The 18394-nt window shown below is 41.7% G+C and overlaps 1 protein-coding gene across 1 annotated transcript; it reads right to left on the reverse strand.

The window, feature by feature from the left end:
- Positions 1-10: 10 nt before the first annotated feature.
- Positions 11-18058, reverse strand: nxph2a (neurexophilin 2a). The gene is made up of 3 exons (XM_058618140.1): positions 17466-18058; positions 17142-17293; positions 11-2898 (listed from the first exon to the last, which is right to left on the reverse strand). Exons 2-3 carry the CDS (start codon positions 17184-17186, stop codon positions 2152-2154), a joined length of 792 nt encoding a protein of 263 aa, XP_058474123.1. The 5' UTR covers positions 17187-17293; positions 17466-18058; the 3' UTR covers positions 11-2151.
- Between the last annotated feature and the right edge of the window lie 336 nt (positions 18059-18394).

Here is an 18394-nt window from a genome sequence, read left to right on the forward strand (position 1 = left end):
TGACTCAGTGTGACTGTGCTGTGAGCCGAGTTCAAATAAGGTTTAATGCCATAAAAACCTAAATTGATCTTTACAGTTTTCAGTGTTAACAAAAGTAACCCCCATATGAATTCAAATATTCCAAAAAATGAACATTCGTACATACATTATACACACAGCATTGCTCTTATGCCTATTTTACAGGGGAACCGTTAAAACAAGATTAAGCAAGCAAGAAATCAAATTAGGTACAATTTGCATGGATTACAAATATGGAACTCTATTACTAGAAGCAACAGATATGATTACAAGATGCCGCCGAACAATCACCAAAAAATAAGGATCAGTACACTCATTGATATATTTCTCTGGAAAAAAAAAAAAGAGAATTGATTGACATCATTTACTCTGAAGCCATAATTAAACACATTAAAGTTTCACGATAATACACGGCATTTTCACAAAGGAGTAAAACTGAAACATCAACGTATATCAACTCTGATTTCAACATTTCCTTATCGTACACCTCACCACATGTTTAATGCGACAGGGGTTTCGTTTACAGCAGATGGACAAAGGCATGGGATACAGCGAGGAAAGTAACCAATAACAATAATTGCGGCGTGTGTAACAGCCCAACCCTCCCCTCCGCCGGTGTGAAAACAACACAACTCATGACATTATTTAATGTTAAACGGTTTTCAACAAAACATTTTTAAGATGTTTTTGTCGCTGCAAAGTCAAAGCACATCACACCGTTCACTACAAGACTGGATGTTATCCACTTTTACACAAAACTTGTTCGGTTTAAGCCTGCTGTACATTTGGGAAATGTCTGACATTTTCAAATTTTATGGTCCCACGTCTCATTAAGATTCCAGACGGATTTTCTACTCCCCCCCACACACACACACACATACCTTTTTCTTTTTCTCCTTTTGGTTTCACTCCTTGGTGTTAAGTAAATGAAATTTCCCAAGCTAATTAAAGCCTATTAAAGACAGGTAATGTCAAGGCTCGTGGCAGGACCATGACAAAGTGCTGATAATTGTCTGCCAGACTCACTAAATCCACCTGTCCTGCAATTATCCCCCACTCCAACACCCCCACAGCCACCTCTCCTGACACATTAATCCGGAGTGTGGCTCTCGCGGCAGACTGATGCCTCAAAGTGCATCTTGCAAACACAGATGTTCGTTTTTGGGGCTAGTTTAGCGGAAACACGCACACCTTATGGCGACCGTAGCACTGAAAACCAACGCTCTATAAGAACCAGCACACCTGAGCCCCCGTCTACATACACACTGTGTGTGTCGTGATTTATGTTCATGCTCTCATGTAGTTTTTTTTCTTCTTCTTTTTTTTTTTGCCGCAATCAGATCAGCTGAATCGTCTTAAATTGTCGTGCGCATGCACGTACAATTTGCTCAGTGAATTATTTCACATCATTTCAGTCCTGACAAGAGACAGACAGCAGAGATAAAAGATATTATTTATGCAGAGCTACTTTGAAAAATGACTCATTAATCTACTTAATCTGAAATAAAAGGCTGCCCCACCTGTGTTCTGCTCACAGGTACAAATGGACAGCGGCTCCACTTTGAAACGATGGAGAGATAATTGTGACGTATCGGTCAAAAGAAGTGTTTAAATTTCATGGCCTGCCGAGTCACAATTCAAATGTGTAAGTGATTATTAACTTGATTTAAAGCCTTGTCATTTTCCACCCCCATAAATGTCGGCGTGAATGAGTTGAGAGAGTTGTGTGATGACGCTAACATCCATGCTGCATTGGCAATCGAGCCACGTGAGATTGCCGCATGCCTGTGGCCGAGCCTTAAAGACAACATCTGGAGAACATAGTCATTATTTCACAAAGAACATGTGTGCTGTTGTGATGGGAGAAAGTCACCCGGGGGGTTGGTAGCGAGCTCTCAATCCCGAGCCGACCACTAAAACCCGAGTCCCTGGACTCTAAATATCTGACAGAGTTAGAGCTGCATACATGTGCAATATGTACAAAAGGTTTGCAGTAATGTGGCAAATCCCTCGCGAGTGTGCGTGTCCCGCCTGCAGAATGCCTCGGGTATTTAAGGACAAGAAGATTAGAAGTTGACATTTACATAATTTGACGATAAAACAAAAGGTTGATGCGTTCTAACAACCGCTAGGTCATCCTGTGGAGGAGTACGGTGTGTCGCTATGGTAGTTGTAGTCAGGGCATACCTTTTGCACCAGTTTATAGTCTACGCTGTAAAAGGCTATATAGATGCATATGACTTTAAAGGGTTTCGAGCAGAGCCAGGACACGTGGCTCTGCGTCTGTTCCTGATAGCACATCTTGGACTGGTCAAAGTTGCACATGGCAGTCTTCTTGTTGCGGTCCGTCTTCTCGTACTCAATGCGGCAGTTGAAGGATTTGGTGTCTTTGTTCTCCAGCGTGGATTGCTGGGCGATCTCGAACTCCACCACCTTGGACGGCGGCACCAAGCTGACGGACACGTTCCCCAGGCCCGTGGAGTTGTGGCGGAAGTAGACGCTGAAAGTTCCGTTCCCGTGGTCCACGATCTTTCCTGTGATCAGCAGGTTGAGTTTGACCGTCTTGATGTTGGAGTGGAAATCCCCCCACCCGAACATCTTTTTGAACTTGCCAGTCTTGACGATGGGCCTTCGTTTAGTTCTGGCCTGTGCGCCCTGAACATCTGTCTGGTTGGATAACCAGTCCCAAAAGTCCTCCATGTTCTGTAAATATGTTATTTCCCTCATGTTGCTCTTGAACCCCGGGGAGCCCCTGGCAAACAAGCGCAAGGGGTTGAGGATCCGTGGGCTGACCCCCGTGGGAGAGATCTTCTGCTCATTATGGCCGTCTGCCCACTCGGTGAGCTCTGTGGCTCCGCCATGCACCTTTCTGCATGTGACCTTCAGAGAAAACAGAGCACAGAACATGAAGTGAGACAAGGCACATTCAGCGCTTTTTTTTCTTAATCTTTTCAAGGAAAAATATCTGCTTTTTTGTGAAAAGCCGATATTTTTCCTGATTGCATTGAAAGTGCGCCACAACAAATCAGGCCACCATTAACACGGCGTGCCTTCTAAGTAAACAACTTGTAAGATTAAAGATTTACAACAATAAAACTGCAAGTGCACTTGAAACAGACTCCACAAGCAGCACTCAAGTCTTAAGAAATATAATCAGACTGTTCAGGTTCTTAGTGGTTTCATCCTGTAAAAGGTAGTATTTCTTCTCCATTTGTGCCGCGCTCGTTCATGGTAGAAAGTGTTTGGTTCCTCTCTATAATCATGTAGAGTCTTACTCTTTATCTTGCTCTGTAAAGCACATTGAGGTATGAAACATATTTGCATATTTGTTTTTTTACAAAATACAAGTGAATTATAAATGATTCTAGCTGCCTTCCCGAATGTGCTGCAGAGAATAGGTAGTTTAAATACCAAATTCACTACTGATGAGCAAGACTTGTCCATTTTAATTATTCATGCAGTGTCCATCAATGGCTGAAATGCCATCACAAGCTGACACTTGGGGCATTAAGAACGGAAAGAGGGAAGAAATGTGCAACAGCAACATTAGAGGACAAGGCATGTTCCCTTTGGTTCACCTTTATCTCAAGATTTTACAATCCATCGATCCATGTTCAAAACATGACGGTTTGAATTGACGTCACTGTCTCACTACAACCTTCAGCAATTTGCCACCAAGCCAAGCAAATTACATTTTTGTACAAAAAACAAGCCTTTGTGATGGCATTACTTCACTTAACTCAACTGGCATCGATTGTTTTGTAATGAACGTACGAGAGAAAGGTGGATAGTTTGTTGACAGAGTCTAAACTAAAGCGATGCTGCAGCAAATTGTACATTCTGTAATATAAATTGCATGTAATGAAAGTACATTTAAACATTAGATGAACTCTTCATGAGGTTTGGTTAAAGCTTTTAAAACTTTAGGCTGATTTGTTAGATCAGAGATTATATGACACTGACAACCCTCTCGGGGTGGGAATCGCCAGATACGGCATTATTGTGATATTTAAGTCACGATACAACATTACCGCAATATTTAAGTCAAGATACGGCATTATCCCGATATTTAAGTCACGATGCGGCATTATCGCGATATTTAAGTCACGATACAACATTACTGCGATATTTAAGTCAAGATATGGCATTATCACTATATTTAAGTCAAGATACGGTATTATCGCTATATTTAAGTCACGATACGGCATTGCCGCAATATTTAAATCAAGATACAGCATTATCGCGATATTTAAGTCACGATACGGCATTATCGCGATATTTAAGTCACGATACGGCATCGCAATATTTAAATCAAGATACAGCATTATCGCGATATTTAAGTCACGATACGGCATTATCGCGATATTTAAGTCACGATACGGCATCGCAATATTTAAGTCACGACACGGCATTATCTCGATATTTAAGTCACGATACAACATTACTGCGATATTTAAGTCAAGACACAGCATTATCGTGATATTTAAGTCACAATACAACATTATCGCAATATTTAAGTCACAATACGATATTAACCACAATAAAATACGCAGTATTTTCTAAATCATATTAAGACATACATCACAGACGAGCTCTGGTGAGACAAAATGTCACTGTATCGGTTCCCCACAATCCTCCCTCTGACCTAAACATGTGAGCTGGCCTCAGATAAGTAATACCATTCATAGATAGTCTGTGCATATGAACTTTGTCTTTTAATGGTTACCAACAATAAAAATCCACCGTGTGTTAAGTGACTAATCCAGATGCGGCGGTGAACTATGATCCCAGCTGCTTGTACCTCAGAGCCTTTTAGCTTCAAGAGCGAAGGCTGGTCCACTTCAGATAAAGCTTTAATAATTCATGGCAATGAGCTTAGCTAAGTTTTATTGGTAATTAGTAGTGTCGGCTTTCCCCGGGCTTAGTTGCAGGGATCACCGAGAGAAGCAGATGTTGAAAGCACAGAGCAGCGGCTGTTTGAGTTCTCACTGAGCTGCTGCGAACGACTTCCAGACTAATTATGTGTTTGCCGTAAGCCTGACTGAGGCGCACGTGTGCAAAGCTAACAAACTGGGGTCTGTCTTCCACAATTTGTTATGTTAAACTCGTATTTTCTGTTTGGCATACAAACACTTCACTGTACAGAAATGAGTTGACGAGTTAAAATGTATTATCTCACAATGTAACGTTGAAATCCATCCTCCTTATTGCCATATTGTATTTTGCAGTAATGTTACGTGTTTCCCGTGCTTCCTCACTACACTGCCCGTGCATGTAGCACACAGTCGCAACACCCTAATGGCTATCTGAATATGTAATGTGAAATCAATGTGTCTCCTTCCGACAGTGAGCGTGGCCCATCCGTCAGCCCTCACAATGCTTAATTAAGACAGCAGCTCCCTGTAAACATGGATGAATGAGGCAACGTGGTAATAATGTCCCCGCGTGCATAGCTTCATCAAATCCACAGTCGTTTAATCAACCAATTCCACTGTCACTATTCCCCACTGACGCCGCCACTTAGTAATACCTTGTCTGAGCTCAGCTGGTAATTTGATTAGACCATTACAACATGACAATAACGGGGCAACGCTGAAAATCCGAAGGCATCCAACACGGAAGCACTTCTTTACTGCTGTGAACAAGAGAGACGTGTCACTTGTCTTTGCACCAGCCCGAGCTGTTATATCCGCGCCGCTTCGGAGGTGAAACTGAACAACTGTGTTGTTTTTTTGTTTTTTTTTAGTGTAAATCTCAGATGAGCTTTGTATTGGATGATTAGAATGGAAATGAGAGCGGAATTTAAGGGTGATGAGCAACTAGGGAAATTGCTGTGACAACAAGGGGATCAGCAGAGGGATATCTAATACTTAAATGCCCCAAGAGAGATGAAGCACTGGGAACTTGAAAGCACTGCACTGACACACAGGCTTTGGTTTCTTTCTGTCTTGCTGCCACATTCATGGCAGAAGTGGACTTCCTTAAAAACAGTTTGAGAGAAACCAGGGTTTTTATATAACGAGACGATTTGGGGTGAAAAACAAAAAAAAGGAAAAAAAAAAAACGGAGGCAAGGTCTGATGAAGGAGAATCTACAAAAGCTTAATTAAGATTTCTTAATCGGCGCTGCTGTGCTACGGGCATTCTGGGGCGACTTGAAACAAGACATTATTATGATAATAACTGCAGATTTATGACTCTGAAAACACCAGACCTTATTTCACTAGCAAAGGGGAGAGGGGATGAGAGACGGATGAGAGACGGATGTGTGGTTTAGCTTCTTCCTTTTCCTGTAAGCCCCAAACAAAAACACACAGAGGTGCATGGACCTCATAAACCCCCCAATATCATGCTGTAAACATATTCACTAGTTCCTCTCCACTGTAATATATAGTGATGAGAAAAATTACATTTCTCATATGGAATTATTGAAGTGTACTGTGTTGCTATGTTTGTTACATTTTAAGATTTTGGGCAAAATCATTTCATGTGTCATGGTAATGTTTCTTTTACTCTGCTGTTAGGACATTTGAGGTACTGTAAACAAGCAAGCTATTATAGTTCACTCTCAAGAGAACAACATCAGCCTCACAGAGAAATCATTGTGTATAATGAATTACCATATCAAAATTACCTTTTTTGTGGAGGCAAAGGAAAGTTATTTCAGCTTTAATGCCTTTTTTTTTACTTATTTATATCATGAATTTAATTAATTATTTGGACAACGTTTCTTATTCTATTTTTTTTTAATCTCTCTCTATATATAGGGCCTTATAGAACCTGATCATTTAATATTTATAAGAACAACTTCATAAAAAATATGCATTCAAAATAATATAATTCAATAATAGAGTAAAGGTTTTTGGTTCACAAAATTCCCTTTATCAACTCACTTCACAGAGTAAACATGAAAGATCAAATCACGATGACGGGAGCAATTATTATTATTATTTTTTTCTTAAAATGAACTCCCCTTCCCTCCCCGCAGAACACAAAACTCCGCCCACAGCCCATGTGCGATAAAAAGACTTAATATGATCCATCTTCGTATCATAAGAATGTTCCACTCTTAGTCTGGCCTTCGTCAGTCCTTCCAGAACCGGCACAGGCTGCACGATACCCACACCCTGGTCCTGGTTCTTCTTCGTTAACCAGATGGCCAACTTGGCTAAACCAGACAACAAGTTTATTAATGTGTGAACTGTTTTTCTTTCCTTTGTAAAGCAGGGTGAAGGGACTAAAGGTAGCGAGAACAGCAGGCAAACACTTGGGTCTCAGTAAGTCGTGGCCTGTTCCTACAGCAGTTATTTTAAATTATTTCAGTACTAGGAAACTGTTAGAGCTAACCTAATATCGTGATATCTCACATTAATGGTATCATTTATAACATCCGTACACATATTATTATTGTCAGGTTGTATTACATGTTTCATGGACTTATGAGGAGATTTTTATTACATTATTGGGAGTTATTACAATATAGGGAAATTATTACATTATCAGGCTTTTTTAGGTCTTTATCAACACACTTACCAGGACTTATTAAGGTCAAAAATTTAATTTCATCTGTCCAAAATGTCATTAAAACTGCATTTAAAGGGAACTGTGAGAAACAGTACGATGTTTGACTGACCAAGAAAGTTTTATGATAAAACCGCACATCAACGAAGTATTCAAAAACATAGAATTGAGCTGTTTTGTCCCAGTCGTGAAAGGTTTGTCTGGAGAGAAAAAAAGAAAGAATAGGAGCTGCATTTGATGAGTAGACGTTGCCAGCTGTTAAAGCATGGAGGTGGAAATATTCAGCTGTAGGACGTGGCAGCCGGTGGGTGGCACGGAGTCTTGCCCTGATTTAGATTATTTTGAATCTCGATTTTGAACATGTTATGAGTCCAAGAGAAGACGATTTTCAAAGCATTGAGGTGAAAATTCCGAAATTACAACTCAAACCTCATGAGACGCCCCCCCCCATTTTATCTCTTCAAATTTAAAAGAGTTATATTCTGTTCACTTAAAACATTTTAACCACAAGGGAAAGCAGTAGTGTGTAACTTTTCAATACTCTTCATTTGACAATATTATTGTCAAATGAAGTCTCTTTGACTTTCTCTCAGTAGAGTAGTGCTTGGTTTTCATGTCTGTGGAGACACAGAGTTTCATTTTACATCACGACTGACAGCCATGCTGGTACATGAAGGTGGCAGTGAACTTTAGGTTAAGGAATTAACCCCGGTTCTTTGAAACAGAGGTAGAGAAGTGGTGAGATGCCAAATCGAATTTTGAAATAATATTTCGGAAAAGCTCTAGAGTGTTTTGGTGCACAAAAGCTGAATGTATGCTTTTGTAGTGATGGAGGGATAAACGTCTCTATGATCCTTTATATCGGCACCATCCTTACAGCACTCGCACTGTGTGTTTGATTGAGTCGCGTGTAAATCGCTGTCATTCCGAGGTGTTAGTGAAACTTAAATACTGACAGTGGCCTGGGCGGCAACACACGCCACACATGCTCTCAGTCCGCATGAAACCGCCTCGACATTCGTCTGTAATGAGCATTATAGAGCTGGCTGTCTGCTTGTCCCGTGGGTAGACATATCTTTTAGAGGACTGACATAAAGGTAATTGCCACAGTGACCAGAAGTAGCCTCTAGAAAGTTATTAAGAAGCAAGTGACATCTGGCTTCTGGATCATCTGAAGAGATGCGGTTAAATGCATTTGCAGGGAGCAGTCGGCGACACTGTGCTCGGCGGTGATGGGTTCTGGGCCTCGGGCAAGGCTGTGGTAGTGTGTTGATGGCGGTGATGGAATCTGTCTCTAAATCTGGCACACACACACACACACATGCACAGCCCTCCCCAACCCCCATTCATAGTCCGAGATCTGCTATGTTGTGTCTCTTTCTGTCTCTGCGTCGTCTTAATTAGTACGTCCCATGTACGTGTGAGCTAAAAGAATCCATCTTTGAGCTTTAGTTGATTTTTACTTCGGCACATAAGGGTGGGGGTGGGGGGGGTATGCATGTGGGAGAAATTGGCTTCGGGCGTCTTTCTCACAATAAACAAAATGGGCAATTAACCTGCTCATCGGCGCAAGCAGAGAGGTTCCAGTGATGCACTTCACTGTTCTTCATGGATTTATCTGTGCAAATTGACCCCACTTTGTGGTGCAATTCATTTCTCTGCTAATTTTCTGTGTCTAAAGCTTCATTAACTTGATGCGCTTTCATGTAGTAAAAAATCTGGACGTCCCGCAGAAAGACGGCCGGCTCCACCACTGCCGACGCCGGTGCCACGACCGCACCTGCCATATCAGAGCCGCTCAGCCAGTGGCTGCTGCGGCGTCAGATTGTTGCAGTGCGGGACTGACTGCGCCCGGTGTCTTGCTTTCACGCATCTTAACATGAAAAGCTGCTCCCCTCACATTAAAACAATTCTCAGCCTGCACTAACCCTGCCCCACGTCCTTCCCCTGCCATCCACCTGATGTTACAAGGCATATCATTTGTAATGATTCACACCCAGAGCCGGCTCCAGGAGAGAAGGCCCTGGAGGCGCATAGCATCGCAGAGCGAGAGTCTCCGCGTTGCTGAAGAATAGATTGGTGCTCTGATCGCTGGAACAGCTTCACGCTCCAGAGCCATCACTTTTAATCAGAGGCTGTCCAGGGAAACACAGAGCGAGAGCTTCAGCGCTGTGGTGGATCGCAACGGCAAATCCACACCAGGGGCACCTTACCAATCACAGACGCTATATGGTGAGGGTGTGTGTGTGCATATAGCATATCTAGTCCCCTCCAGTATAATCCTTCAGGCCATTATCACCTGACCTCTGTGAGAACCAGACAGATTACAGCCTCCAATAACTTAACTCTCCCACTGAAGAGTCCAGATTGAATTTTTTTGGCCTGCACTACCTGTACACACTTGAGAGATTTTTTCAGTTCCAAACAATTGCATTGTTTATTATAGTTATTATATCATACATGCATATGTGCAACACTTATACAGTGGTCATTTCAACCTCCAAAAGCCCAAATAATAGCATTTAGAGGACACATTCAAAAAAACGTTGTGGACAAAATGACTTAATCATCAGGAGACAAAGGATTATACATGTGACAATATGTGATAATTATGCTAAGGAACGATGTGTTCCTGCACCTGCTGTTACATCCAATTTTTTCATGTTGCTGAGAGCTAAATATACAGCACCACCAAAAAAAATACAGGCTTCCAGCCAGTCAGGAAGTGTAACCGAAGTTTGTGTCATGTTGTGTCTGTTACCGTCTAATAGCAGCCGGAGGATTTCAAAATCATCCATGAAGTTTTTAAGTATGTGTTGTGTATGTTGTTTACTCGTCATTCCTTTCAATATGGAGTTTTAAAAATGGCAAACCATCAACAACAAATCTCTGCTCTTACTACAGTATGTGTTTCGGATGATTCGCCCATTTTGTCATTTCTGTTACACGTAATGTTATTTTAAATTGGTAAACTAGACATTTCTGGATTGAATGGATTACAACTGCATTTTATACTTGTAATTTTTTTAGATTTATTTTTAAAAATCTTAAGTAAAAGGCTGGAAAAATGCCTGCAAATTGAAATATAAAATATTTCACAACCCATTTGTGGGTCAGACACAGTCTTATCCTTTTTTTCCTCCTCTCACCTTCTCTGCAGCCTGACAGACTCGTATTTGTACGGGCGTTTGTGTGGGTCATCACACTAAAGCATTTGGTATCTGTAGAGAGCGTTTCCCCACACCAAGAGCAGTTCACTGAGCTGCACATATCACACACAATTACCTCCTCTGCACTGTGGAAGCTGCAAAACACAGACGTGTAGAAATGTGCCTCAAGGTCTTCTTAATAAAATGACCACATTAGCACCAAACGGCGCTAAAGTAGGGTTTGGCTTGTAATGAGTGTCATTCTCCTGTTGGCCTTCCTGCCAAGACACCTCAAAATATCCACTAACTGGCCTTTTTACACGTAACATAGCAACAAGCCCTTAAGTCACCAGTAAGGACATGTGTAATCTGTATCAGATTGTACTCTTTTGGGCAAAAATAAATGTCACCGATTGTGATAAAATTATGAAAAATCAGAGTTGTAGGGGTTTGTCAAAAATTGGAATTCGAAGCAGATCTCAGTTAGTATTGAAACCAGATTTAATTCTCTTGAAAAATAAATAAAAACAACAGCATCCTTTGGGGATAAGTGTCGTTTAAAGGCTGGGGCTGGATTTTTATTTAAGCAGCTAATTGTTGCACTGCCAAATTGCAGTATCTTTCAAATTGAAATTTTAAACGACACTGCTGGGCCCCAAGGTGTTTGTTGTCTAAAACTCATCTTAACAGAGTAGTAATCTTTTTTGAAACACTTCATTTTAAGTTGCGACACTAAAGAACACAGCCCCCATTTTATTATTATTGTTATTATTATTATTACTGGAAGAGAGAGCAAATGAACTGTAAATAACTAACTGTGGCTCTGTATAATCTCATATTGTGCATTATACTTTAACTTTGGCTTTGGCTTCTTTGTCACAAATCTATAGAGCACTTGGAGGTCGTACTTGTAAATTGATAGCTTTTTCCACAACATGTGTAAGAAATGATTAATTAAATGAAACGTAAGGGAGGTTTATTGTGTGACAGTTTAAAAAAAACAAAAAAAATGATTTGTGAAAAGACAAGATAAAGGTGGGATATTAGTGAACGCGGCTCGGTCATGGTGGGAAATTTACATGCAGCGATGGTGTCAGGTGCTCAGAAAGTGTTAACAATGATCCCGTCAGGTGAGAAGAAGGCGAGTGGAGTGGAGGCTCTGGGACCAAAGCTTTGGGGTAATCTGGATACTTGTGTTATCTTACACTTGCCACACGAGACAGCGGCAGCAGCAAAGGCCCCCTGAACACTTCACTTTTGGACAGGCATTACCTTTCAACGCATCAACACTTCCACAATCCCATTACATGGTCAAATCATCATCCCCTGTGCTGGCTTCTGACACCTGCACCACATGTTGGTATGACTGATAGCAGGGGACTGACGGAGATAATACCATAAATGTTGGATTCAGTGTAATTAGCTTTCTCTTGGCCAGTTATTATCACCGTATACTTTGTACATGAGTGGTATTCATGCCTGTAATTCTCTGTTAATACTTGCAAAGGCTATAGTTTTTCCCTAGTCCCCGCCGCTTCCCTTCCTGTTTCATGACGATTCCTTTATCGCACGTTGTTGTCCCGTCTTCAAAATTGGTGCCTCTAAAACGCTGCGAGTGTTTCATTTGAGAATATTTGTGTTTGATTTGCTCGAATGTGCGTCTGCTAAATTTGACAGAGGGAAAAATTTGCTTTTGTTCTCCGAGCACACTGCGCCGTGGCTGATTTCACAGAAACGGCTCCCTTTGAAGAAGAAACAAGAGTTGGGAAGACGTCGCCTCGTTTTCCTCCGAGAAGCTCTGAAGACAGGTACTTCACAAGAAATATACAAAGACAGAGGGGAACTGACAGGACTTTGTTAGGGCTGAAAATGACAAGCTGAAAAGGGAGGCCTCAAAGCTCATGAGGCGGTGGAGGAAATGCAAAACTGAGAATAACCAGGCAATGAGATTTATTGTACTTATTCTAAAGCTGTCACACCGCACATTTTACAGGAAAGCAACACAGCTTTAATTAAAGAGGTGAATCATATTCCTGCACTCTGACATGCAGCGTGATTGTGTTTTCCACAAACTAACCAGGTGGCAATTAAGAACTTAATATGTGAGAGTGTTCCACTGCAAAAAAGTTTGCGGCTGGAGCAGAGGCTTTGTGTGATTACAGGGCGTATTCTTCTCCTTTCTCCTGTTTTCTTTCCTGTGCTTCAAACATAAAAGTAGAATTTATGACTGCGACAGAAACGAGACAGCCATTGCAATATTTGATTGAATAAAAGACAACGTGAAACCGCAACACCCCTGGTGTTACTCTCTCACCCACACACAATTTAGACCTGCCGGACAGGAACCCATCTCCGCATTGTGTTTTCTTGCAGCATTTCAGTAACAACAAAAAAAAGAAAAACAGTAAAAGAGGGTTGTGCATCACAGAGTGCTGGATGTCTCCGACCCTGCAGAGCAGTAACGACAATGCTATAAGGTAGCGGCGCCTCCAGATCTAACGCCGCCTCAGGCGGCACGTCGCTCCATAAAAATTCATAGCTGTGGACCAAGATCAGGAGACTCAACACCATATTAAACATAATGTTTCCTGCACCAGAGCCACTACAGTGGGCGTGACCTCTCGTGAAAGCCCTGCTCGCCACTTCATTCTGAACACTTCGCATCACAAGATACTTTGGAAAAGAGACCTTACACAACTCATAATTGCTCGTCTTAAATCATCAAACGTCCACCCAGTTGGCAGATTAGGGTTATTATCAATGCAAAAGGGCAACTGTGCCACGATCGTCTCTCAGCTTCTTTTCTCTTCATTTCGGGACCTTTATCATGGATTTATTGTCGGTGCACACACACACACACACACACACACACAAACACAATATGACTGATGATTGGAATGGGCTAGATTCCAGGGCTCAATAGAGTACACACACAATAACAACCTTTGCTTGAGAGGTCCGAGGCAACAGGCGAAGCGCCGCAAATGCCACAGACAGTATTGTTTATGAGGGATTATCCAGTCAAGCCCTCCGGCGAGAAAGATTGTGACCCCAATATGGGCACAGATACACATCAGCACCATGTAAGCTCCAAAAAAGAATGTATTTCTGTGAGGCGGCACATGCATACGACGGCCCCTTTGCTCTGTCAATCCATGTTTAATCACTTCCTCAGAAATTTCTACTGGTCTGCCTGACATTTCCTCTCATATTTTCCCTCTCCCCCACACCCAATGTCTCTGGTCAGGTTCTGAAGATTTAAGTTCCTCACTCTCTCTCTCTCTCTCTCTCTCCCTCTCTCTTTCCTACAAGGCAAATCCTGTGAGAGGTTGATGTGAAGACCAGGCAGAGCAGGGATGTGAAGAATATAAACACAGTTTTTTTTCTTTCTTTTTTTTTTATTGTCCAGAGGGAAAGGAGGGGGAATGCGGGGTTGGGTGTTGGGGTCTGTAAAAGAGACGAGGACCTTATCACAGCCCAGCAGCTCTGTAATTCACTGCCATGATAAAGTGGCAGCGTGGAAAACCTTACAAGGCTGGCACAATCCAAAGACGGATTAGGTTTTTCTGACATAAGCTTCCTGAAAAACTAATCAATCAGCCCATGCAGTATTATCAGCAGCGTGAGATTAAAGCGCTGCTCCTAATCCCCCCCCCCCCCCCCACTGTACATTTTATTACACTTCCCAGTGTTATTTGCCTTTAAATATACAATAAATAAATAATAAAAGCAAACCTAATTGAGCATGGGGAAGGGGAAAGGGGTTAAAGAGCCCTTAGAGAGGGAATTTATGTAAAATGTGTGTTTTGTTATGAAGACAGGGATAAAACTGTTGTCCTTGGCAGGGCTCTTTTTGACTTTGAATAGAGCCTCACTGTCTCATTCTTGCACTGCAGAGAGAGAAAGAGAGAGGGGGGGGCGGTGGGGGGGCAATCCTCTGCCAGAATTTTAAGACAATATTAGCAGCTAAAAATTAACTCCATTCAAATTCAGCCGCTCACTTTCTTGTTCCGAGCATTTTCTAGAGATTTTCAGTTTGGCACAAGGCAGCATAGGTGGTCACTTTTAATACTGGCCTCTCAGCAAAGGGCCACATAAACTTTTCATCACACCGTTATATTACCAAAGAGATCCTATCCCTGCGACAGCATACAAAGGTGTAACAGGCTCTCTCATCCTCATCATCCTCCTCCTTCTTCCCGCACTTAATTCAGGAAGCGGCGAAGAACAAAAAAATAATAAAGCACTCTTCCCCTGCATGCAATCTGTGGAGTATTGTATGTCCAGAAACAGGGGCTGGACAGGCAGAGGGAGTTGCCGGGGAGCGAGGCGCGTGAGCAATCTACATTGTTCTGCTGTCGTTGCACAGAGGATAACTGCAGCAGATGTCATGAGGAAGAATGGATTCTCCCAGGATGGCCGTGACCCTCTTATTTGTCCCTGAGGTATGGCGCAGATGCTGTGGCCACAGATACATTTTTACCATTGGATTCATGAGTGTCGACTGTATGAATGAGTAAGATGGCGTTAAAGGGTAAGGAATGTGGTGTGTGGAGTGTTTGGGTTTCTCATTTTGGCTCCTGTACTGTACCAGACACTGGAACTCTGGTTTAAATGTACAGTGTGTAAAATCTGGCAACATTTATTGGTGAAGATGCAACGGAATATCCCTCACCTCACCTCACCTCACCTTACAAGTGTGTAGCCTTCAATTAGCATCCAGGTGCAACCTTGCAACTTTGCCCCATGTCCTCCTTAAGGATCCCTCCTTCTATCCTTAAAACTATTATGTTAAGAGAACTAGAGAACTAAGGAGACAACTTAAGGAGGTTTTTTTTTTTTTTTGCTTTCATTTCAGCATTCGTATGTCGTTTCAGCAGCCTCCACTCTTTGGAAGGTGGGGCACTACTGATAAGGGCCAATATTTTCCCACTCAGACAGCGGTGAGTCTGCTGGGAGAGAAGCCACCGAGGCCAATGAAAAGAAACTCTCCAGGGAGGCAGCCTGTTTCTGCGTCTGCCTCTGCCTCTGCCTCTGTCTCTCTCTGGAGGCAGAGTTCCCAGTAGGCATCAGGATGATTACAACAGCAGACAAATCAGACAGCACTTTGCTGCTCCATCTGCACGGTTCAAGGCTATCTTTAAAGAAGCCCTCTTTGAGGTAGCATGGATGTGAAGAACTTTGTCAGTCCCTTGACATTTCATGCTCATTTTGTGATCACGGCATGGACAATCACGATTAAACCCACACTGTATTCAACATTTATATTTCCCTAATGATCTTTCTTTGGAGAGCTTGTTTCTGTTTTAAAAACAGAATGAAACTGTGGAAAGATTATGTCCAAAACTTTATGTCTTTCGCTATCTGGCAAATATTAATAGTTTTTCGAAATGATTATAGGAATATGATTTAATCACACAACCGTAATTTGTCAGGAAGAAGCGATCACGCCACGAACACCGGTGAGTATTGCAATTTTCACCTTTTGTTCTCAGTTGTCACCTAATTAACGTAAATTTTTCCCTCCCTCAAGTCAGATTTAGAACGACACTTCCAGGATGTCAGCGTTTCAACGCAGAGGGTTAAACCTGGTTTATGTCTGGAAGTAAAACAAATGAAAAATGAATGGCATCCACAAATGTTTAAGTGATGCAGATGAATACATTAAAACCTATATTTATTGAACTGTAGTTGACAGAGGCAAGATGCCTATTGACTACTATACAAATGATTAAAACACACACATATACAATGGAAACAATGCAAGATGGCATATACATATGTACATATATACATATACATATATACATATATATATACATATATATATATATATATACACCCCCTAAGCCATGAATAAATGTAACTATTCACTGGTTGTAAACTATAATCATAACTATCAACTACAATTTATATCCAGTGATGAGTACACATCTTTTTTTAATTTTACATTATTTTAACCACAATAACAGGATTTCTAAATGAAGAAGCAATGCATAATTATGCATAATTATGATGAAGGTTAACATACGTGTGTTTTCTGTGTTGAACAAATATGCAATATGCGTTTCCCTTAAATCTTAATTGGAAGGCTGAACTTCCTACATGAGAAAAGTCACAATATCACATCTATATATATCTATATTTGCAATTTTAAAAAAGCAATTAAGAGCACGTTTTTGAATAAATTACTTGACTAAGCTGTATTCTTTTTATTTAAACATACTTGTGGATCTGATGAAGAAGGATCTCTTTTCAAACATGTATATATATATATATATATATTAATTAATATATATATATATATATATATATTAATATATATAATGTACATTAATTAAACTAAAACTGACGAGAGAGCGCTGCGTTAATTAAATACCAAAAATTGTTAGTATTTGGCGTCGTTTGTTGGTCATTGTTGTGTAGAGACACGCTCGGTCATGTCAAAGCTCACCTGGTGCAGGACAGAGAGAAGCAGGAGCGTTTGCAGTGCCCTCATCGTCAATGACTTGTCGACTTTATTCAAGATGAGCGCAGCTTAAATCCTCTCTGGGAGATTTTGGAGAGAGGCAGACGCACGTGTCGCTGAAACATCGCTGTTATCACCTGCGAGAGGAAGAGAGAGAGAGAGAAAGAGAGAGAGAGAGAGAGAGAAAGAGAGATGAATCTTGTTAAACCACATCGTCTCCCTGTTGGCTAATTTAAGGTGCTCTGCGAAGGTGAGATATTTTAAATGTTACAAGAAAAACAGTGAACTTTTTTTTTTTTTTCCCCTTACCGTTTTGCAAAGGCAACACCTCACTCAGTTGTGTAAAGCGACTGGGATGATTGTTCAATCCACTTTGGGCAAACAGTCCTAAAATACTCCCAAGGACGTCCTCGTGTCTCGGGACGCTGTGTGAATTTCCCCTTGAGCAGCTGGGACTCGTGGGTCTCTCTGTCTCAGCTGCAGCAACAGTCCTCTTAAGTTGCGCGTCAAGACGAACCTACATAAAATGCCGTGATAAATCTCCTTCTACTCGATCCGGAGCGGCTGTTCTCGTCAGTGAGTTGAACAAAGTAGTACAAAAGTGAGTGTGTCCGTCTCGCAGTGATAGGACTGCAGTCACTGAGACAGCTGTCCCCTCTTGTGCGCGCTCTCTGTGCGCTCTGCTCAGCTCTACTTCAGTGCGCAAAATCCTGTGCGCTGTGCGTCTCCGAGGTCGGCGCGCGTCCATGCACTGAATCGGGGTGGAGTGGCTCAGTGGTTAAGACCGGTAATGGTCGCAAGTTCGACTCCATCCCTGGCTGATTGTACTCAATTCCTTTGGATAAAAGCGTCTGTTAAATGACGTGTAATGTAATGTAATCAGATCCAAGGATCTTGCTCGTGAAGTCTTACGCTCTCCATCTTGGAGACAAGTCGGAGGCTTGATGTCACTGTTATCAGCAACAGCTCCGCGACTTTACTGCGAGAGTCTAGACTTGGGGACTCACTTGTGCAAATGTAGGGTTTGTTTTTTTAAATAAATGGATCCATTAATGATACTGTGCTCTGTTAATGGTGATGATCCAGTGTTTACACTATGAAACTGCAAGTCCAGCCAGAAACTGTAGCTGTCGTTCCTCTGAGTCTTGAAGCTTCATGACACAACACTTTCTACAATTATTTTATTGCACAATAATGAAAGGAAAATAATGTTGCCAGAGCTGTAGAGTGTAAAGTAC

This window comes from Solea solea, chromosome 2 (assembly GCF_958295425.1).
Source record: "Solea solea chromosome 2, fSolSol10.1, whole genome shotgun sequence".
Taxonomy (NCBI): Eukaryota; Metazoa; Chordata; class Actinopteri; order Pleuronectiformes; family Soleidae; genus Solea; species Solea solea.

Bases quoted from the DNA above. Each gene is read 5' to 3' on its own strand.
- nxph2a (XM_058618140.1), bottom strand. From the start codon at position 17,186: ATGAGGGCACTGCAAACGCTCCTGCTTCTCTCTGTCCTGCACCAG. The intron at 2,899-17,141 runs GTGAGCTTTGAC...TTTTCTCTGAAG, and splicing joins TTCTCTCTGTCCTGCACCAG to GTCACATGCAGAAAGGTGCA.